The sequence below is a fragment of the Larimichthys crocea genome, chromosome VIII, assembly GCF_000972845.2.
Source record: "Larimichthys crocea isolate SSNF chromosome VIII, L_crocea_2.0, whole genome shotgun sequence".
Lineage (NCBI taxonomy): Eukaryota > Metazoa > Chordata > Actinopteri > Sciaenidae > Larimichthys > Larimichthys crocea.
The window spans coordinates 12,849,554-12,870,699 of NC_040018.1; the positions used below are offsets into that span (position 1 = coordinate 12,849,554).

The 21,146-nt window shown below is 41.6% G+C and overlaps 3 protein-coding genes and 1 long non-coding RNA gene across 11 annotated transcripts in view; 3 read left to right on the forward strand and 1 right to left on the reverse strand.

The window, feature by feature from the left end:
* Positions 1–14,268, reverse strand: part of sbf2 (SET binding factor 2) — a 113,572-nt gene extending 99,304 nt beyond the window's left edge. The window contains exons 1-2 of one of the 3 annotated variants that reach the window (XM_027281664.1): positions 14,163–14,268; positions 12,597–12,699 (exon numbers count right to left, since the gene is read on the reverse strand). In XM_027281664.1, coding sequence (XP_027137465.1) covers positions 12,597–12,648 — 52 coding nt within the window. In that variant the 5' untranslated portion in view covers positions 12,649–12,699; positions 14,163–14,268. Of the gene's footprint in view, positions 1–12,596; positions 12,700–14,162 lie in introns of those variants that run through there. The other 2 variants (XM_027281665.1, XM_027281666.1) reach the window with 2 other exon arrangements.
* LOC113746348 (uncharacterized) lies at positions 2,038–2,752 on the forward strand. The gene is made up of 2 exons (XR_003462781.1): positions 2,038–2,089; positions 2,659–2,752. It is a non-coding gene; the product is annotated as an uncharacterized LOC113746348 (long non-coding RNA).
* LOC113746347 (ADM-like) lies at positions 8,169–9,907 on the forward strand. Its single transcript, XM_027281671.1, has 4 exons — positions 8,169–8,309; positions 8,889–8,991; positions 9,097–9,177; positions 9,340–9,907. Exons 2-4 carry the CDS (start codon positions 8,897–8,899, stop codon positions 9,506–9,508), a joined length of 345 nt encoding a protein of 114 aa, XP_027137472.1. The 5' UTR covers positions 8,169–8,309; positions 8,889–8,896; the 3' UTR covers positions 9,509–9,907.
* Positions 10,307–21,045, forward strand: ampd3a (adenosine monophosphate deaminase 3a). Of its 6 annotated transcripts, XM_027281667.1 has the most exons (17): positions 10,307–10,810; positions 11,077–11,267; positions 11,758–11,834; positions 15,759–15,981; positions 16,095–16,275; positions 16,487–16,652; positions 16,747–16,969; positions 17,100–17,229; positions 17,382–17,576; positions 17,830–17,961; positions 18,036–18,199; positions 18,298–18,424; positions 18,671–18,834; positions 19,149–19,269; positions 19,885–20,058; positions 20,178–20,288; positions 20,394–21,045. In XM_027281667.1, the coding sequence occupies exons 2-17, from the start codon at positions 11,212–11,214 to the stop codon at positions 20,559–20,561; spliced, it is 2,412 nt and encodes an 803-aa protein (XP_027137468.1). In that variant the 5' UTR covers positions 10,307–10,810; positions 11,077–11,211; the 3' UTR covers positions 20,562–21,045. The 6 variants fall into 6 exon arrangements, with proteins under 6 accessions (XP_027137468.1, XP_027137471.1, XP_010743114.1 ...); XM_027281670.1 differs by lacking the exon at positions 11,758–11,834 and having other exon boundaries at positions 10,309–10,810; XM_010744812.3 differs by lacking the exons at positions 10,307–10,810; positions 11,077–11,267; positions 11,758–11,834 and adding an exon at positions 12,732–13,625.
* The last annotated feature ends 101 nt before the right edge of the window (positions 21,046–21,146 follow it).

Sequence of the window (21,146 nt, forward strand, 5' to 3'; positions counted from 1 at the left end):
GCATATGTGGCCTTGGCACTCTTCAATTCCTGCTGTCAGCCGTCTCCTAGCCGCTCTGAGTGCCAGTCTGTCGCCTGCCTGAACACAGCATCCCTAGCTTTCAGCAGAGACCTGACCTCCACATTCAGCCAGGGTTTCTGGTTCGGGTAGACTGTTATTGTCCTGGTGGTGGTGACATCCTCTGCACACTTGCTGATGTAGCCGAGGACAGCCGATGTATATTCCTCTAGGTCAACTTGTCCTTCAAAGGCAGCTGCCTCCCTGAAGATTTGCCAGTCCGTGCGCTGGAAACAGTCCTGCAGTGTTAGGACCACATCACTGGACCACACGGTGATAGTCCTCTGGGTTGGCGTGTGGCGTCTGAGCAGAGGATGGTAGACGGGGACCAGCATGATGGAGATGTGGTCGGAGAGGCCCAGGTGGGGGTGGGGGACGGCTCTGTATGCGTCTTTTTTGTTGGTGTACACACGGTCCAGCGTGTTATCTCCCCGTGTCGGTATGGTGACATGCTGGTAGAACTTAGGCAGAGTGTCTGTCAGGTTTACGTGGTTAAAATCCCTCGCAACCACGTAAAATGCCTCCAGGTGCTTGTGCTGGGCGAGCTGATGATGTCATGAAGCCTCTTAAGCGCTTCGTTAGCCTTAGCACCTGGCGGGATGTAAACAGCCGTAACAAACACCGCCGTAAACTCATGAGGCAAATAGTGTGGCAGGCACTTTACAGTCATATACTCTATTGCCTCAGAGCAGTGGCTGTTCACCAAAGCACAGTTTGTACACCAACCTTTGTTCACGTAGACACTAATCCGCCCCCGCGGGCTTTCCCCGACTGTGTGGTTACGGTCCGCTCGGAAGAGAAGCCGGCCATCGATCTGGAGGGCTGAGTCCAGCATGTTGTCGTTCAGCCAGGTTTCCATAAGACAAAGCACCGCACAGTTCCTCATCTCATGAGAAGCCCTCAGTCTGAGGCAAAGCAGGTCCATCTTGTTGCCCAGGGAGCAGACATTGGAGAGGAACATGGCGGATCGTGGTCTCCCTGCATTAGCCTTTAGCCTGGCTAGCAGTCCGCCCCGTTTACTCCTCTTCTGCTTCCTTGCACACCGCTTCCGTTTGCCCTTTGTCCCGGACACCACTGCGCCAGTCCGATGTCCTCAGGAGCTGCAGTCTGCCCAGCAAGGCCCTGAGTCCAAGGGCCGCTGTTGTTGTTGGTGGTGTTGCTGTTGTTGTATTTCTGACCGAACCATCCTTTATTTTGAAAAGTTTGGTTCGGCTGTACATTGTACGCTTGTTAACACAAGCAACACGAGTGAAGTTGGCCTCGGGACCAACGGAAAGGGTACTAAAAGAGGGCTTGACCCCTGGAGCACGAGAAGCTGCTGCACTGTTGCGCGCCGCCATCAAACGCCACCATCAAACGTGTGTATTTGCCACAGTTACACATCGTTACTAGGCTGTGGGCCTCTTTTGACCTCGCTGTTGGTTTTGTAAGGTCATGATACTTCTAACTAAACAAAGTTGATGCTGATCAAACTGTTTGTTCTCCTTTTTCTTCCCAAATGAGAATCGGTAAGAGAATCGATAAAGAATCGGACCGTTAAGCAGAATCGAATCGGAATGGTAAAAATCTTATCAATTCCCATCCCTAAGTCTGGCGTGAACGAATCGCTCCACCCCTAAACTTTACTGATGCATCATTTACACTGAGCTGTGAAAGAGTTAATGTTTGACTCAGTAAAAACAGGATAAGATGGCTGCACTGCACTTATTCTGTGCGTTAACACATTTTTCCCTCTCCGTTTAATTTTTGATTATCTTGATCTTTTACTGTTTTGCATTGTTGTACTGTTGTACATGAGCAGCAGACAGCACAGTGAGCACTGGATGGGGTGGGGGGAAGGATGAGAGATTGTCAGTCAATGAGCCCCTCCCACCTCCTGTATAAAGCCTCCCTGTCTGGTGTATAGGAGCTATTAGCAGAGTGACACAGACTTACAGAGCCAGTGGCAATTTCAAGAAATCTGTGGAGTACTTGTTTATAAGAATCTACAAGAAGAGCGTCCTCATCCAACTGAATTATCAGAGAATTACAGGTATGTGCACTTTTTTTTCAACAAGCTATTGCTGTAATCTGCTCTGCTCCCTGCTGATGGCTTTATCCTTGCTTTTTTTTATGTCAAGGCACAAGTGTAGAGACAAGGACAGGTTATCTGTCTGGTTATATAAGCAGTTCAGCTCTTATGTGTGCATCTGTTGAGGAATTGTTTTCAAGATGTAAAGCATCCAACGAAGCCAGAACATCATAAATTATTTATTTCATTAGTGTTTGTCCTATTTAATCAGGTGAATGTGAATAGCTTGTTTAGTTAGACTTTGCGCTGAGCCTATTTTGCACCCCTCATCGGGAGACTGTCCTTCACATTATTGGCCAGGGGCCCAAAGGATGGTTGTAGGTTTACTTAATCGAGCAAAATCTGACCTTAGCTTATTATTTTAAAAGAATGATAAATGCAAATACTTGGCTTTTGGACTCTCGTTTAGCAGCGTGTGTATGAATACTGTATGAGGGAATTTTACATGCAATGTATAGGGAATTCTTGCAGTTAAACATGACTTAATGCATAAATAAATAATCAACAAATGTTTTCTCTACTCTCCACAGGAGTCAAAATGAAAGTGATCTTCCAGTCCTTCCTTTACTGCTGTCTACTGGCGACAGTAGCACACTGTGTGGAACTTGAAGTTAATCCGGAGTTAAAAAAAGGTGAGTTCATTCATTCAATAATCCAAATGCTTTCATCTGATTTAGATGTAAGTCTGTCAAACATGTGACAGTAGTTACCTGTCTAATGAATTACTATTGATAGTGTATCATTAGAGAAGACAGAAGAGTCAGAAAACTTTGTCAGACCAGAAGATATCAGGGATACTTTGCTGCCACATTCCAGGTAAGACACAACCATGCAAAAAACTCTACATCAGTTATTTAAATTATTTTGCTTGTCATAGAAAAGAACAACTTCAGGTTGAACAGTGTGGATTAATGTCTCCTTGTCTCTCCCTCTGTCCTCCAGCACTGACATCATGTCCGAACCAAGAGGTCTGAAGACTCAGCCAACCAGTCAGAAGACACGGCTGTACGCTGGGCACCTGCACAGTGCACGACCTGGCACACCGCTGCACCAACTTAATAACAAGTTCAAGATCCAGACTGACCCTGTTGATAAGATCAGCCCATACGATGAGGACAAATAGAGGACAGTCAAGAAATGAGAACATGGCATCTTCTCGATTTCTGTTCCTATTCCATAAATTCACAGGCAATATAAACTTGATCACATTGATAACAATAAATCATGTCAGGAATTCACTGTATGGTATAAAGTCAAATGAACCGGATCCATACAGTACGACATTTATTGGCAGTTGTTTTATGTCTCTTGTACTCATTACAACCTGACTGGAAGCTTTTCCTGTAAGCACTTACTGGATATTATTCCGGTTTTTTAAACAGTTCTTAGTGAACTCTACAGGAAATGAAAGATAAACCTGTGACTGAATAAAATATGTACAGGTTTGGTTGAGTCCACAGAGCTTCATACAAATTAAAAGCGTGATCATTTAAACATTGTCTCCGATGGTTTGTGCTTTTGTTTTAATTGGCTGGAAAAGTCAATTACGCTGTACAAACTCTGTAATATGATGTGAACGGTCATATAGAGTGAAGGTCAAACTGTTTATATGTTTCTCCTATTGCCATCTAGTGAATTTGTATAGGTAACTGCAACATTTTGATTTTTGATTGTTCATGGTATGTTTCTTCAATTAGATCAGACAACTGAATTAAAATGAATTGTTGTTTTGTAAGTGCAGTGAGCCCTTGCCCACCATATGACTGAATGGCAATATAGACCATTAATACAGGGAGAGGAGTGGAGGAGAAGCAGACAGTAATCGTCTGCTTTCAATCATAATGTAAAGGCCCAGGGCTAAAGGTCAGTCCTCCACAGCCACCTCTAAAGGTACCCAGATAACCTGAGTTGAGAGGATTAGCTTCATAATCTGAAACACTGTGGGCTCCCTGCTGCTTATGACTGCAGCAGTAAATCTGGGTCTTCTTCAGGACTTTGTGAGGAGTTCACAGACGCACATACTGCTTATTCTGCTCTGCAAACGTATCAGAGAGGTCCTTTGATCTGACTATACATATTTTGTTTATATATGAGACTCTACCCCAGAGACTTACATTACTTTTAGTTCTTTGCGCGCACACAGAATCCTTGCCATGATGTACACTGATGATGTAAGTCTGACGAATGTACTGGGTATTTGTCTTAGACAGAAGTAAGAGCATGGCTGTGTAAGCTTTAAAACAAATTAGTCTACCTAGTGAAACTGCCTATATTATTTGGACATATATTGTTTATCCAACCAAAAGGGCATCTTTGCTGTTTTACATTCATCACTACTCATGTCATGTCTCATGACAAATATCCTGCACATGAACAACAAACATCCGCAAAAGGACATGATTTTACATATTAACACAATAAACCTAACTTCCACAGTGCTCAACTGATGTCCTCCTACTAAGCTGCGGCGCTGAAGGAGTTAAGATGGATTGATGGCACTGCAGGTGTGGTGGATGAGATATATCATATACTCGAGGCACAACAAGAGCCCACCATGACTTAGTGTTTCTCTGCGGGAACTTGTGCCAGTTTATTCACACTTCAGAGACAGCAGAACCTGAGGAGTGAGTGGACTTGAAATATTTTTATTGAAATATTAGTAGTCTAGGACCATGATGACCATGAATTACAATGGGAGTCAGTCCAAGTCAAATGTATTTCATTAATATAGCCCAATATCACAAATTACCTTGAAGCATCCTTTAAAATCTGTTCAGTGAATGACACCCTCTATTTCTTAGACGTGTGTTCAGAGGAAAAAACCCCTCCGAAAAAAAGAGGTAAACATCACTTTAAGAATCTTTCTGTGTCTTGAAATTACCATTAAAAGCTGGTTTAATAATTTAGTTTGGTATTATTGTATCGGTTAAGTATAGTTAGTATAGTCTAATCTATGATATAGTTTGCTATACTGGTGCATCCATATCCAACGGACATAGCCTAGACTAACTGGAAAATGTATCTGATAAGATTAGAGAATAGCTTGAAGGGAGGACTGCTTTGCATTCATGGGTGAATGCACTTCCTTGGCTTTTATCTTTATCTTCTCCAGGCCCTGGCCACGAAGAAATGAGAAGAGGGACAGCCTCTTTTAAAGCAGCAGTCAAGTCCTTGCTTGGGAAAGAGTGACGGTCTTTACTTTCCCTCTCTCATAACATAACATCCTCTATGCAATGTAAATGTATTTATCTTGTGCAGTTGCCTCTCTCTCAGATGTTCACTTTGACAAACTTAACTTTGGGTCTCAGCTAATAACAGCAGTGACGTGTCTGTGACAAGACAGATAAGATGACAGAGCACAGCGAGCTGGGCGCTGAGATAGGTCCATGAGTGGGGAGTAATGGCTTTAAGAAGCCTCCTATGGATTTGCACTGTGAGTGGAACAATGAATGATGATCATTTATTCTGCAAAGTAATGTGGAATGATATAGGGTGAGTCCACATTTCCACATTTCCGTCTTTCTAAGGTGCCACGCGTCCCACTTAGCCAGAGTGCAGCACCATCAAGATTCCAGCACACCACATTAGTGTTTCTAATCCTGCTTCTTGCGAGCTCTCCCCTAACCTTATTTCTCGCCCTCTGATTGCTGTTACACCGACCCTTTTTGCTATATATATATAGAGAGAGAGAGAGAGAGAGAAAAAGATATAGAGGGATAGAGATAGAGAGATAGAGAGAGAGAGAGAGAGATAGAGAGGGAGGGAGAGAGAGAGAGAGAGAGAGAGAGAGAGAGTTTTCGGTAAGGGAGATGTGTGCATCTTCAACCAATACCGTGCCTGGCTGGCATAACCCTCGGTGGGGTCCCCCGGCAGTGTAATCCTATGGCAGCATAACTAAGGGATGACCTGAGCCAGCCCTAACTATAGGCTTTATCAAAAAGGAAAGTCTTAAGTCTATTCTTAAAGGTGTTGACCGTGTCTGCCTCCCGAACCCAGAAATCAGATCAGCTGTGCAGGATTCCACCTCATGCACACCTGCCCTGCTCATGTTGGGGCGAGAGCTGCGGACGCCGGCAGAAATGGCGTTTGGGAGACCCCCAGATGCACCAGCGGTGCCACCAGGACCAGAATACGCCAGAAGGCTCCAGGACCGAATGGAGTCCGCTCATGCCTTCGCACGGGATCAGCTGCAGAAAGCAGGCATGAGACAAAAAAGAAACTATGACATGAGGGCCAGGGGGAGAGACTTTGAGGTTGGGGACTTGGTGTGGGTGTATAGCCCAAAGAGGAAGAAGGGCCGATGTCCCAAGTTAGACAGCCACTGGGTGGGGCCTTGTGAGGTTTTGGGGAAGCTGGGTGAGGTGGTCTACAGGGTCCAGCTGCCGCCAAGGGGGAGACGGGTGGCCCTCCACAGAGACAGGTTGGCCCCATACAGAGGGGATGCACGCCCCCATCAGCACCCTGGGCCCTCCACACCCCTCCGGAAGAACAGGCCAGCCACGCCCCCAGATTCAATGACTGTCTCTCAGCCCAACTCCCCACATTCTTCCCCATCCCTTAACTCACCCCCAGTTCATCTGCAGGTTGTTCCAGGACTGCAGGTGCAGCCGCCTGTGTTCACACCAAGGCGTCCTTGGAGACGGAGGAGGGCCCCGGGCCACCTCAGGGACTTTTTATGTGACCCCTCGGGGCGAGGGTCTTTGTAAGGGGGGGGCAGTGTAGCGACCCTGCAGTAATGTGTTTTGTGTTGCAATGTGAGTTCGGTGGTTTCCCATGGTCCGTGAATGCACCTGTATGAGAGCAAGGGGGCGGGGGAGCAGGTGAGAGGGTGTGTGCGTGTGTGAGCGTGCATGGAGAGAGACGGCACGAGTGAGGCTGGAGAGTGGGACATGTTATGTGAGTTTTGGCGTGGTTATGGCCTACAATAACCGAGTTCTGCAATAAGACTGTTGGCAATAAAAGCCGGTTTGCAACATAACGTCTCTTTATTCCTGACGCGTCCGGCCGGACGTTACAATATTAATAATAATAGATCGTATGGTTATGACATGGAATTATTTCATCACTGCAGTAATGTGCAGTTAAGATAATAACTGCACATGCATTTTTTAATCAGTGTGAGGTTATGGAAAATAATTGAATCAATTTCCAGACTGTAACAACAGTCTGTAATGTTAGTTTAAGCCATCGTATCACTCTTACAAGCAGTTAAAGTAAACAGAAAAAAAAAAAAGAAAACGGACGAATAACAGCGTTAGATGACGCATAGTGTAACGTTACATTACCAAACAGCAGTGGTGAGGAAAGTACTTTTAATATCTGGGCGATTAATAAACATTAAGATAATCACTTTTAAGTGACTAACAGAAACATGTTTCGCATGCTGCTTTGGCACTATGCTTCGGTTCGGAAAAAAGTAAACAGGACTTACGTTGCTGTTTTGCTGTCATCTTGGCACAGTGCAGTACTTTCACTTCAAGTGCTCATTCATTGCGGTCCTACTGCTGTAATAAGCCATTTCTATCTTGCAGAGCTAACATATCACAACATTTATGGGTCTTTGGCTGAAATATTCCCACACTTTAGATAAGCGTGGCCGAGTTTTTTTCGCTGCAGCTTCTCGTCCATCTATGTTTTTACCGCGAGCAGCCATCTTACTTCCGCATATACTCCCGCTGCCATGCGACCGCGACGCATCGACGCACGTTTTACGCATCGACGTATTTACGTGATCGATTCGACGAATCGCGCCACCCCTAAACTTTACTGATGCATCATTTACACTGAGCTGTGAAAGAGTTAATGTTTGACTCAGTAAAAACAGGATACGATGGCTGCACTGCACTTATTCTGTGCGTGTTAACACAATTTTTCCCTCTCAGTTTAATTTTTGATTATCTTGATCTTTTTACTGTTTTGCATTGTTGTACTGTTGTACATGAGCAGCAGCACAGCACAGTGAGCACTGGATGGGGTGGGGGAGAAGGATGAGAGATTGTCAGTCAATGAGCCCCTCCCACCTCCTGTATAAAGCCTCCCTGTCTGGTGTGTAGGAGCTATTAGCAGAGTGACACAGACTTACAGAGCCAGTGGCAATTTCAAGAAACCTGTGGAGTACTTGTTTATAAGTGAATCTCCAAGAAGAGCGTCCTCATCCAACTGAATTATCAGAGAATTACAGGTATGTGCACTTTCTTTTCAACAAGCTATTGCTGTAATCTGCTCTGCTCCCTGCTGATGGCTTTATCCTTGCTTTTTTTTATGTCAAGGCACAAGTGTAGAGACAAGGACAGGTTATCTGTCTGGTTATATAAGCAGTTCAGCTCTTAATGTGTGCGTCTGTTGAGGAATTGTTTTCAAGATGTAAAGCATCCAACAGAGCCAGAACATCATAAATTATTTATTTCATTAGTGTTTGTCCTATTTAATCAGGTGAATGTCCTGAATAGCTTGTTTAGTTAGACTTTGAGCTGAGCCTATTTTGCACCCCTCATCGGGAGACTGTCCTTCACATTATTGGCCAGGGGCCCAAAGGACGGTTGTAGGTTTACTTAACCGAGCAAAATCTGACCTTAGCTTAGTATTTTAAAAGAATGATAAATGCAAATAACTTGGCTTTTGGACTCTCGTTTAAGCAGCAGTGTGTATGAATACTGTATGAGGGAATTTTACATGCAATGCTAGTAGGGAATTCTTGAGGTTAAACATTACTTAATAGCATAAATAAATAACTAACAAATGTTTTCTCTACTCTCCACAGGAGTCAAAATGAAAGTGATCTTCCAGTCCTTCCTTTACTGCTGTCTACTGGCGACAGTAGCACACTGTGTGGAACTTGAAGTTAATCCGGAGTTGAAAAAAAGGTGAGTTCATTCATTCAATAATCCAAATGCTTTCATCTGATTTAAGATGTAAGTCTGTCAAACATGTGACAGTAGTTACCTGTCTAATGAATTATCTATTGATAGTGTATCATTAGAGAAGACAGAAGAGTCAGAAAACTTTGTCAGACCAGAAGATATCAGGGATACTTTGCTGCCACATTCCAGGTAAGACACAAACCATGCAAAAAACTCTACATCAGTTATTTAAATGTATTTTGCTTGTCATAGAAAAGAAAAACAAAATGAAAGCAGAGAATACTCAGCCATTAACAACTCAGGTTGAACAGTGTGGATTAATGTCCTCTTGTCTCTCCCTCTGTCCTCCAGCACTGACATCAATGTCCGAACCAAGAGGTCTGAAGACTCAGCCAACCAGTCAAGAAGACACGGCTGTACACTGGGCACCTGCACAGTGCACGACCTGGCACATCGCCTGCACCAACTTAATAACAAGTTCAAGATCGAGACTGACCCTGTTCATAAGATCAGCCCATAAGATGAGGACAAATAGAGGACAGTCCAGAAATGAGAACATGGCATCTTCTCGATTTCCTTGTTCTCTATTCCATAAATTCACAGTGCAATATAAACTCGATCACATTTATAACAATAAATCATGTCAGGAATTCACTGTATGGTATAAAGTCAAATGAACCGGATCCATACAGTACGACATTTATTGGCAGTTGTTTTATGTCTCTTGTACTCATTACAAGCATGACTGGAAGCTTTTCCTGTAAGCACTTACTGGATATTATTCCGGTTTTTATAAACAGTTCTTAGTGAAATCATACAGGAAATGAAAGATAAACCTGTGACTGAATAAAAATATGTACAGGTTTAGGTTGAGTCCACAGAGCTTCATACAAATTAAAAGCGTGATCATTTAAAAAATTGTCTGCCGATGGTTTGTGCTTTTGTTTTAATTGGCTGGAAAAGTCAATTACAGCTGTACAAAACTCTGTAGTATGATAGTGAACAGGTCATACAGAGTGAAGGTCAAAACTGTAATTATATGTTCTCTATTGCCATCTAGTGAATTTGTATAGGTAACTGCAACATTTTGATTTTTGATTGTTCATGGTATGATTTTCTTCAATTAGATCAGACAACTGAAATAAAATGAAGTTGTTTTTTTAAGTAGCAGGAACAGTGAAGTAAACAGCTTTATTGTTGTGTTTACTTAAAACATGTTCTTTTGCATGGAGGAATTCAGAGGCTTAAATTAATACTTCAAGAAGATGTGGATTTTGGATACTTCAGTTTTTCTTTAATTGTTTTTTATATATATATATATATATAGGTAGAGTTTATAGCAAAATTAAATCTGCATATTGCAGAGTAGTTACCATATGTAATCAACACAAGACCTGCCCCACATATGACTGAATGGCAATAGACCATAAATACAGGGAGAGGAGTGGAGGAGAAGGCAGACAGATAATCAGTCTGCTTTCAATCATAATGATACAGGCCCAGGGCTAAAGGTCAGTCCTCCACAGCCACCTCTAAAGGTACCCAGATAACCTGAGTTGAGAGGATTAGCTTCATAATCTGAAACACTGTGGGCTCCCTGCTGCTTATGACTGCAGCAGTAAATCTGGGTCTTCTTCGAGGACTTTGTGAGGAGTTCACAGACGCAATACTGCTTATTCTGCTCTGCAAACGTATCAGAGAGAGTCCTTTGATCTGACTATACATATTTTGTTTATATATGAGACTCTACCCAGAGACTTACATTACTTTTAGTTTCTTTGCAGCGTACACAGAATCCATTGCCATGATGTACACTGATGATGTAAGTCTAGACGAATGTACTGTATTTGTCTTAGACAGAAGTAAGAGCATGGCTGTTAAGCTTTAAAACAAATTAGTCTACCTAGTGAAAACTGCCTATATTATTTGGACATGTATTGTTTATCCAACCAAAAGGGCATCCTTGCTGTTATTACATTCATCACTACTCATGTCATGTCTCATGACAAATATCCTGCACATGAACAAAACATCCACAAAAGGACATGATATTTTACATATTAACACAATTAAACATAACTTCCACAGTTGCTCAACTGATGACCTCATACTAAGCTGCGGCGATGAAGGAGTTAAAGATGGAGTGATGTGCACTGCAGGGTGGTGGATGAGATATCATATACTCGAGGCACAACAAGAGCACACCATGACTTAGATGTTTCTATGAGGGAACTTGTGCGCAGTTTATTCACACTTCAGAGACAGCAGAACCTGAGGAGGTGAGTAGACTTGAAATATTTTTATTGAAATATTAGTAGTCTAGGACCAGTGATGACCATGAATTGACAATGGGAGTCAGTCCAAGTCAAATGTATTTCATTAATATAGCCCAATATCACAAATTAACCTTGAAGCATCTTTAAAATCTGTTCAGTGAATGACACCCTCTATTCTTAGACGTGTGATTCAGAGGAAAAACCCTCCGAAAAAAAGAGGTAAACATCACTTTAAGAATCTTTCTGTGTCTTGAAATTACCATTAAAAGCTGGTTTATAATTTAGTTTGGTATTATTTAGTATAGGTTAAGTATAGTTAGTATAGTCTATCTATGCTATATAGTTTGCTATAACTGGTGCATCCATATCCAAAGGACATATCTAGACTAACTGGAAATGTATCTGATAAGTATTAGAGAATAGCTGTAAGGGAGGCTGCTTTGCATTCATGGGTGAATGCACTTCCTTGGCTTTTATCTTTACTCTTCTCCAGGCCCTGGCCACTAAGAAAGATGAGAAGAGGAGACACGCCTCTTTTAAAGCAGCAGTCAAGTCCTTGCTTGGGAAAGAGTGAGCGTCTTTACTTTCCCTCTCTCATAACTATCTCTATGCAATGTAAATGTATTTATCTTGTGCAGTTGACCTCTCTCTCAGATATCACTTTGACAAAGACTTAACTTTGGGTCTCAGCTAATAACAGCAGTGACGTGTCTGTGAAAAGACAAGATAAAGATGACAGAGCACAGCGAGCTGGGCCTGAGATAGGTCCATGAGTGGAGGAGTAATGGCTTTAAGAAGCCTCCTATGGGATTTGCACTGTGAGTGGAACAGAATGAATGATGATCTTTATTCTGCAAAGTAACTGTGGAAATGATATAGGGTTGAGTCCACATTTCCACATTTCCAGTACATTTATAAGGGTGCACACGCGTACATTAGCCAGAGTGAGCACCATTAAGATACTCCCCACATTAGTGTCTAATAATGCTTTCTGGAGAGCTATACCATAACATTATTTCTCAGCCATCTGATCTGATGTTTCCTAAACCAGACACTTTGATAAATAAGAAAAAGGTAATGCTAAATGAAATATTTTATCTCCTGTTTAATCAGGGTGCTGAGTTGTGGAGTCCAATATAGACAGAAAGGCTTTTTTATCATTTAATATATAATAACTAATCACACTGCAGTGATGGGGTGGGAATGTAAAGGCCCAGGGATGCTAATTTTGTTTTGAATTGAGTCAATATCATGATTTTTTTAATGATCACCTGCTTAAATGTGAAAAGTGCCATAATGCAAAGACAAAGAAAACAAAAGATAAAGTAATACCTCTCTCTCTCTCTCTCTCTCTCTGGAACTCAAGCTTGAGGAGATGTGGCATGTGCAGTATCTGTTGTTATATTGTTATTACAATTCAAGGATCCCCGGCCACCTGTATATCACACAAGCAAGACATGATGTTAAATTCATAGTCAACAAATTCATTAACTGGTTGGTTGATTCGGGAAAAGTGCTGTACTGTAAAATTAGTCTCAGCTTCCGATTTTGGCCAACTGTCTTCCAGTGCTTCTCAGCACAGCAACACAACCGTACAGTAAGATTATTTTACCACACTGCTGCAAGAGGGGTGTTATCACCACTGTGATGAGGCTCAGTCAGGTCACCATGTTAGTGACACCAGGTATAGACATATAATTATAATACAGCTCTGCATAGATAGCAAATGTGAGATGGGGACAGTTGTCTTTGTGTTTAGAGTAACTTTAGCCAGGACACCTGAGTATTTCCAGAAGGACGGGGACTAAATGAAGGTCTGAACCCAAGTAACAGCAAGTGCGAGAAGTGATAAACGGGCAAATTCTTGGATTGTTCTCAGACTGCCTGCCCTCCTCGGGTACTTCACAAAAAGAACAAAGCAACTTGACTCACTGACTGAAAAGGACAACTGCGATAACTGCCTGTTCGTGTATGCGTGCACACTGCATGTAAATGCAAGAGTGAGCAACAGAGTGCTTGTGTGAGAGATAAACAGAGAGAGAGAGATAAGCAGAGCTGTACACTGCAGGCTATGTCTAATCTGAGTGAGGCCCACTCTTTGTTGACAGCCAGTATTGACATATTCTCAGGATTAGTAGCTCTGTCAACATGATGCCACTGGCTCCTTAAAATAGAGGGAGATGGGCAGTCAGCAAAACAAAACTGTAGTTGTGTGCCACCGTAGACTCATAGATTGACATGAGTCTGACCCAGATAGACGCATACTGAATCTCTTAGGGTACCACTAAAACCGCACAGTGCTTCACTGCGTCCAACTAGAGATGACAACACCCGCAGAAATGGCTATGAGCATCACTGAAGGTAAGCACAGAGCTGATGACAGGGCAACATAAGATAATAGGCTAAATGTCTACGAAGTCAAGATACAGTGTAGGCTGTTCTCTGCATCACTGTCTGCACATCCAGCTATAAGCAGAAGGCTGACTTTGGTCAGCAGCAACATTATAGCCTGCATGTGGTGGAGGAGATTAGTCTCCCCTGACCTAATTTATGTTCATGACAAAAAAAAAATCAAACTCAATACAAATAACTAAATACATTAATAAATAAATTATTATTATTTATTATAAAGACACATTTTAAGTTTCGAATGAAACGTAAACTACAATATAATAAGACAGGGTTTTTAAAAAAAATAGTTTTTTTGTTTTAGCCACTTTTTGTTTCAGCCATGTCGCGTACTTGACCCACGTTGTCATGGTAACAGGCACGTACTGTTGAGAAGTAGGGAACATTTTTGTTTTTTGTTGCTAAATACAGCTAGCAAATAAGTTTTTTTTATATACAAATATAATGTAAGCTGAAAAAAAGCAGTCAAAGCTATTGAAATGAACTTACCAGCAGCATCGCCTCACACAGACGTATAACGCTAAGGTTAAAGTAAGGTTACTACATACTAGCAGTAGCTAGCGACAAAAGTAATTGTAGCATAACGTTAAAACTGGTGTGTATTGTAGCGTTATCTAGTATATCGGTTTAAAATTAGCTTAATCTAGGTTAACTAGGGTACTTTTCCTCACGTCAACGCGTTTTTGTTGACCTTCATGGTGAAACCATCAGTTGTCGTTGCCAGGCATCGGACGTTAGCCGCGGACTGATTTAAAGCAGGTGTGGTTAGGTCTGCTTCATTTCTACCACCGCGTATGTACTTTTTTTTTTTTTTTTTTTTTTTTTTTTTTAAGTTATTACTGTGTGTGAAAAAAGAGGTCAAAGTATTTGTTTCACAGAAATTGTTGACCGTTAATAATTTATAAGGCCATCATCTCCAGATCAATACAGATTTATGAGCCTATCCATTTCCACAGTGTGCATGTGGTGCCATAAAGCTCCACAGCGGCGGTGATACACACAGCTGTTGTCGGCATAGTGTTGTGTGTGTCTGGAATGATAAGCTTCCTGGAAGCACCCTGGTAGAGTGGAAAATTGGCTTAGGCCATATGACACCATGCAACATGGCCTTTCTCTGTAGTTGCTTGAGCACACCAATAACCAGAGACCATGAAACCAGTATCACTGAGGATATCAACAAGACACTGTCAGTTCACTCAGGTTATCTCCTCACAGAAAGTGGTTCTGTGTTTGACATATCTGTTTCACTCTATGTGTCAGCTATGATGTATGAAACGTGTGAAGTGTATCCAGGATTAGATGCTGCAATAAAAATAAGCTATACATTTGATAAAACATAATATCTTCTATTGTTTTCTTTTATTATAGTGTAAAGTACCATGTCAGGAATAGCTCAGGAGGATTGCTGCAGTGGTGTCATGTCTGGAGAATTTAATGGAAACATCTGACACAAGTTATTTTCACATCTCATTGTGCCGGTGTGCAATTCAAAACAAATGTTTTTAATTTAGTATGATGGTAATCCCATGGATATTCCATTAGACTGGCTAGTGTTTCCATTACACTATCCCACTGTAATCTCACGGATAATAAACTGTACTGTTATGGCACCTTTAAAAATAGTAGTGACTTTCTGCTTTACATAGATGACTCTTCTTAAACAGAAATAGTAAAGAATGAAAAAAGTATAACACATAAAGACAGGTGACAAGAATACAGGATCACAGGAAAAAGCTAATTATGGACAAAAACAACACAGCTAGGTGATGGAATAAAGAGAATAAATGTTGATAGTAACTGGGAGTGGATGTAATTTGGCCTGCCTGGTTTATTTGTGGCATCACAAGAGGTGATTTTGAGGTGAGTTTTGTTTGAGACTGCCATTTTAGCCAGCATGAACAATTCATACAAGCTCTCCAGGTGGTGACACTGTGCAGCAGTTAGCTCTTGAATGTACCGTACCAAAGCCCTTACACAGGTAGATTTGCTTGTTTACAAAACAGTACAGGCTGGCCAGGACAAGTAGTCCTATAATTACACGTCACTGTCACCAGTCATTTTACTGTAGACGCTACCTGTTTGCAGATATGCCTCGCCAGTTCCCGAAGGTAGTTCTGAGTGAGGCAGAAGAGGAGACACAACTGATAGCAGAGAAAGTATATGCATCAGCGCTAAAGGAAGAAGACAACAAGGATGCCTTATCAATGTTCACCGTGCCTGAGGACTGTCCAATTGGCCTCCAGCAAGCCAAGGAGCATGAACTGCTTAAGGAGCTGGCAGAGCAACAGTCAGAGGAGAGTACCAAGAGGTAGGTCCTACTAATGGACTGGCACTGAATCACAAAGAATGTTATCATCAGTCAGATCAATCAAAGCATAAACAATTATGTTTTGATTCTTAATTATGTTGCGAACCTTTCAGGAAGAAAAGCTTGAAGATGATTCGTTCCCAGTCAATGTCCCTGCAGATCCCAGTGACAACAGACTGCACGCGGCCAGTGGCAGTTACACCATTCTTGTCCCCCAGCTCCACTTGCTCATCAGTGCCAGAAAACTGCCCTGATTACCAGAGGGTCACTATTAGTGGTGATTACTGTGCTGGTGTAAGTACTATAAACAGAAGCATTAACAGGCGGGCATCACAGCAAGAGAAGCAAATGCTTTGACAGCTTCTTACATATCATATATTATAGGTTCCTCTCTAATTATTGGACACAGAATGCTGAAAAACGTGGTATATTTGTACAAAGCCAAATGGTTTTAATAAGACAACACTTTATTTAATCCATGTGTTATGTCCATTCCCCATTTCAGATCACAGTGGAGGACTATGAGCAGGCAGCCAAAAGTCTGTTTAAGGCTCTGCTTATTCGTGAGAAATACTCAAAGCTAGCCTATCATAGATTCTGTAGAACCACGGCCCAGTTCCTCCGCAGTGCTGAGAACATGAGATGGAGCGAAGAAGATGAGGTTCTGCCAGGTTTGAAATGCATTATGGTATTTGAAAAGCTTCTCTGATGGATGTTTGATTCTAGTTTAAATGATACTAATACAACAGTGTTGTGGCCCTGCAGATATGTGCCCATATCCAACAGAGGAGGAAGATCCATACAGCATGGACAACATCCCAGAGAATCTGAACTATGAACTGAAGATGAAGGATGGAATAGTGTATGTGTATGACAATGCCGAGAATGCTCTGAGACAAAAACAGCCCTACGACCTTCCTTACCCAGATTTAGAGACCTTTGCCATAGACCTCAGTCACGTGCTGGCGATGATTGCAGATGGGCCGACGTAAGTTGCCAAAACAAACACACCTTATAGCTATGATGGTTGAGTAAGAGCCCCGGTTTTAAAACCAGTTGTTGCAACCTGTGCAGTATTTAATTACACTTACTAAACTGAGGTATGCTCCATTTTTTAGGAAGACCTACTGTCACAGACGGCTAAATTTCTTGAGTTCGAAGTTTTACCTTCATGAGATGCTCAATGAGATGGCTGAGTTAAAGGAACTGAAACGTGTCCCTCACAGAGATTTCTACAATGTTAGAAAGGTTAGATTTCTATCTACATAAAGCGTGCATAATCCAATACCGTTTCAAAGATTGTCTCTGTGAAAGCAGCTGCCATTCACATGCTGTCACCTTCATTTTAACTATATGTAGAGGAAAAAACAGACTGAACATAGACATTTCTTTCTCTCCAGGTGGATACGCATATTCATGCAGCTGCCTGCATGTCTCAGAAACACCTGCTGACCTTCATCCAGAAAACATACAAGACTGATGCAAACCGTGTGGTGTTGGAGAAGGCCGGACAAAAACTGACTCTCCAGCAGGTTTTCCACAACCTCAATAAGGACCCCTATGACCTCACTGTGGACTCTCTAGATGTTCATGCCGTAAGAAAAATAGACAATGCCACCATGTTTTAGCATTAAGTTTGTCGTGTTGTGCTTTTCTGTGTTCATAAACGAACATATTATAGTGCATACATTATGTGTATGTACTATTTCATTTTAAAAATCTTCTGCAACTTAAGAATCCTTCACTCTCTTTCTCTGTATAACTTGTTTTTTTAACCTAATGTCCCTGCCAGTGCAGGTAAATACCAGTATCAGCACTTCATTGCTTTGTAACTTCTAAACATTACAGGGGAGACACACCTTCCATCGGTTTGACAAGTTCAATTCCAAGTATAACCCAGTGGGAGCCAGTGAACTTCGAGAAATCTTCCTGAAAACAGACAACCTAATTAATGGAGAATATTTTGCTCGCATCATAAAGGTATCGTATCATTTAATCATACATTTTAAGCCTGAACTGATGCAGAGACAGTTGACACTTCTCACCTTCAATAGGAAGTGGCCCATGACCTGGAGGAGAGTAAGTACCAGCATGCGGAGCCACGCCTTTCCATCTATGGACGCTCTCCAGAGGAGTGGAACTGTCTGTCTAAGTGGTTTATTCACCACAAAGTACACTCTCCAAACATGAGGTGGATGATTCAAGTGCCCAGAATATAGTGAGTGCTACAGCTGGAAGAAATATTCAAGCCTATAAATAAAATTATTATAGTAATAATACAAGTTCCTAAAAATACAATGTTTTTATGTGTTTCAGTGACATTTTCAAGTCAAAGAAGCTGGTATCTAATTTTGCAAAGATGCTAGAGAACATATTCCTTCCTCTGTTTGAGGCCACTGTCAACCCACAGAAGCACAAAGAACTTCATGTTTTCCTCAAATATGTAAGATGTTGTATTATTTAGGGTTCATCAGAACCAACAGAATATTAGTTCATGTAATTTGTAATTAGTTAATTTGTTTATGTAAAGAAATACCACATGGAAATTAATTTAGTAATTTGACAGCAAGATTAAATGAATTATTAGTAATATTTATGACATAATTTAAAAAACAGTTTACCATTGATGCCTGCTGGGCTTCATTAAACCATCCTAGTTGTACATGATTTCTTATATTTGTGTGTGCAGGTGTCTGGCTTTGACAGTGTGGACGATGAATCCAAGCACAGTGATCACATGTTCTCCTTCAGGAGCCCAAAGCCAGAACAGTGGACTGCAGATGACAACCCTCCCTACAGCTACTACCTCTTCCACATGTATGCAAACATCATGGTCCTCAACAACCTCAGAAAGTAAGAGCTAATGCCTTCTTCCTTCTTCAAAACACTTCATTAAAGCAGAGTGCTTTGCTGTGAGGTGACAAGGAGCCGAGCTGGTACTGTAGGTCCAGCACTCAGTGGATAGTTTGTAGAGCTCTCAGGAAGGAAGTGATTCATTAATCACAGGAAAGTAGGAACCTTACAAGTACTGAACTACTTAACACACACAGCTGATAAGAGTAACTTGGGCATCTCAATATGCAGTACAGCTGATATCTATAAATACACTCAGTATGATGAATGTTTCACGATTTGCTCGTATATTGACTGACTGGTACCCTTGATAGAGAGCGTGGACTGAGCACCTTCCAGTTCCGTCCCCATTGTGGAGAAGCTGGATCAATCACTCATTTGGTCTCCGCCTTTCTCACATCGGACAACATCTCACATGGACTCAATTTAAAGAAGGTACTTCAGATTTGTTCACATGTTTTTTTTTCATATTTATTTATTGTTTTTTTTTACGATGCCAGTGATAAAAGCCAGCCAGCCAAAGACTATACTACTAATAAGACTGTACTCTCTATAGTAGACTGAAATAGCGACCATGATGTGAGGAGTATTTGTTTCTATGACTCTTATCTTTAGAATAATTAACTGTTTTGAAGTCAGGAGGAAGACTGAGATGAAGCTTTTGCAGCTTGTGTACCCAAAATATCCTCCATTTTTCTCACTATCAGTGCTGCTACAGAACAGCTGAAAATATGAGAACTGTAGGCAAGAGAGAGCAAATTGGAAGTTTTAAATTTCCAGGAACTGGACAGTTCGTTCCAACAACAAAGACAAAAAAAGTGTGCCCTAGAGGAAGAAACTGTATCTCACTGTTATAGAATAGAACACAGCTAAACACAGCTCACCACTGCAACACTGGAAGATACAACTAGTATACACTGTATACAGTTTAGCATATAAACAGCTGAAAAAGGAACATCAAACCATAGCAGGGCTAGCTGCTAGCTCTGTGTACTGTATGTGTGTATGTGCTTCCAGTATTTATTTTTTTTAAACTTCATGTTCCTGCAGAGTCCTGTGCTGCAGTACCTATACTACCTAGCCCAGGTGCCAATTGCCATGTCTCCGCTCAGCAACAACAGTCTCTTCCTGGAATACTCTAAAAATCCTCTCAAAGAGTTCCTGCACAAAGGCCTGTGTGTGTCCCTGTCCACAGATGATCCCATGCAGTTTCACTACACCAAGGTAAACAGGAAACATTGTGTTTTAGGATGATGTCTGAATCATACCAAACATATTGTTGCAGTGTGCTTTGGATGGATTTAGCAGTATAAATTATTCGTATCCATCCTTTTTTATCCTAGGAACCACTGATGGAAGAGTACGCTATCGCAGCTCAGCTGTGGAAGCTCAGCACCTGTGATGTGTGTGAGTTAGCCAGGAACAGTGTGCAGCAAAGTGGACTGTCGCACCAGGTACAGTGACCCTTTCACTCCTCTTTTTTTTATTGTCACTGGCCAAATCTCCATTCTATGGAATCAACATCTATCCTAACAGTTTATCTTATTGTTTGTTCACAGGATAAGATGCACTTCTTAGGGGTGAACTATTTGAAAGATGGACCCGAAGGAAACGATATCCGTCGGACCAACGTCGCCCAGATTCGCATGGCCTACAGACACGAGACACTGTGCAATGAACTTAGCTTCATAGTGGATGCAGTGAGGTCTGAAGCTATGGATGAGTAAACAGACCTCTCATTAGACAGAATCCAAGCATGATGAGCTCTCATCACCTTTTACCTTTATTTTGAAAAGTGCCAGTGAGTGAAAACTACAATATCCTGCCAATTAAAAGGCAATGCTTAGCTGGTGACAAGTTGGTAACAAAGGAGTTTGGTAAAATGAAGACACTTTGGAAGATTGATGGCACTTTGGCTCTTAAAGGTTTAGGCCTAACCTGTGGAGAGCCAACATGTGTGAAGTAGATTCACATGCTTGTCATTACACAAAACCTACTATGTATAAACAATTGTACCTCACACTCCATTTGGTGCCGGGGTATGTCATAAAGTTGAAGTTTTACTGTATAAACTGTACATCGGACATGAGAACACTTATGGTTTAGAGTGTTAGTTCAGACCACTGATACAAGATGAATGAAATCTGTGACATTCCCTGTGCCTCTCCCTTAAATAGCTTTCAGTGAGTTTTTGGAAAGAAATACGTATATTGAAAGATTTGGGAGAGTCCAAAATGACATATATCTTTTTAAAATGTTGTTGAATTGTTGTAGAATCGCTGCATTTACATGTATGTTCATTATTTAAAGCA

Coding starts and splice junctions, on each gene's coding strand:
- LOC113746347 (XM_027281671.1), top strand. CDS start 8,897: ATGAAAGTGATCTTCCAGTCCTTCCTTTACTGCTGTCTACTGGCGACA. Junction 8,992..9,096: donor AATCCGGAGTTGAAAAAAAG/GTGAGTTCATTC, acceptor ATCTATTGATAG/TGTATCATTAGAGAAGACAG. Junction 9,178..9,339: donor ACTTTGCTGCCACATTCCAG/GTAAGACACAAA, acceptor TCTGTCCTCCAG/CACTGACATCAATGTCCGAA.
- ampd3a (XM_027281667.1), top strand. CDS start 11,212: ATGAGGGAACTTGTGCGCAGTTTATTCACACTTCAGAGACAGCAGAAC. Junction 17,230..17,381: donor ATTTCTACAATGTTAGAAAG/GTTAGATTTCTA, acceptor CTTTCTCTCCAG/GTGGATACGCATATTCATGC. Junction 20,289..20,393: donor AAAGTGGACTGTCGCACCAG/GTACAGTGACCC, acceptor GTTTGTTCACAG/GATAAGATGCACTTCTTAGG.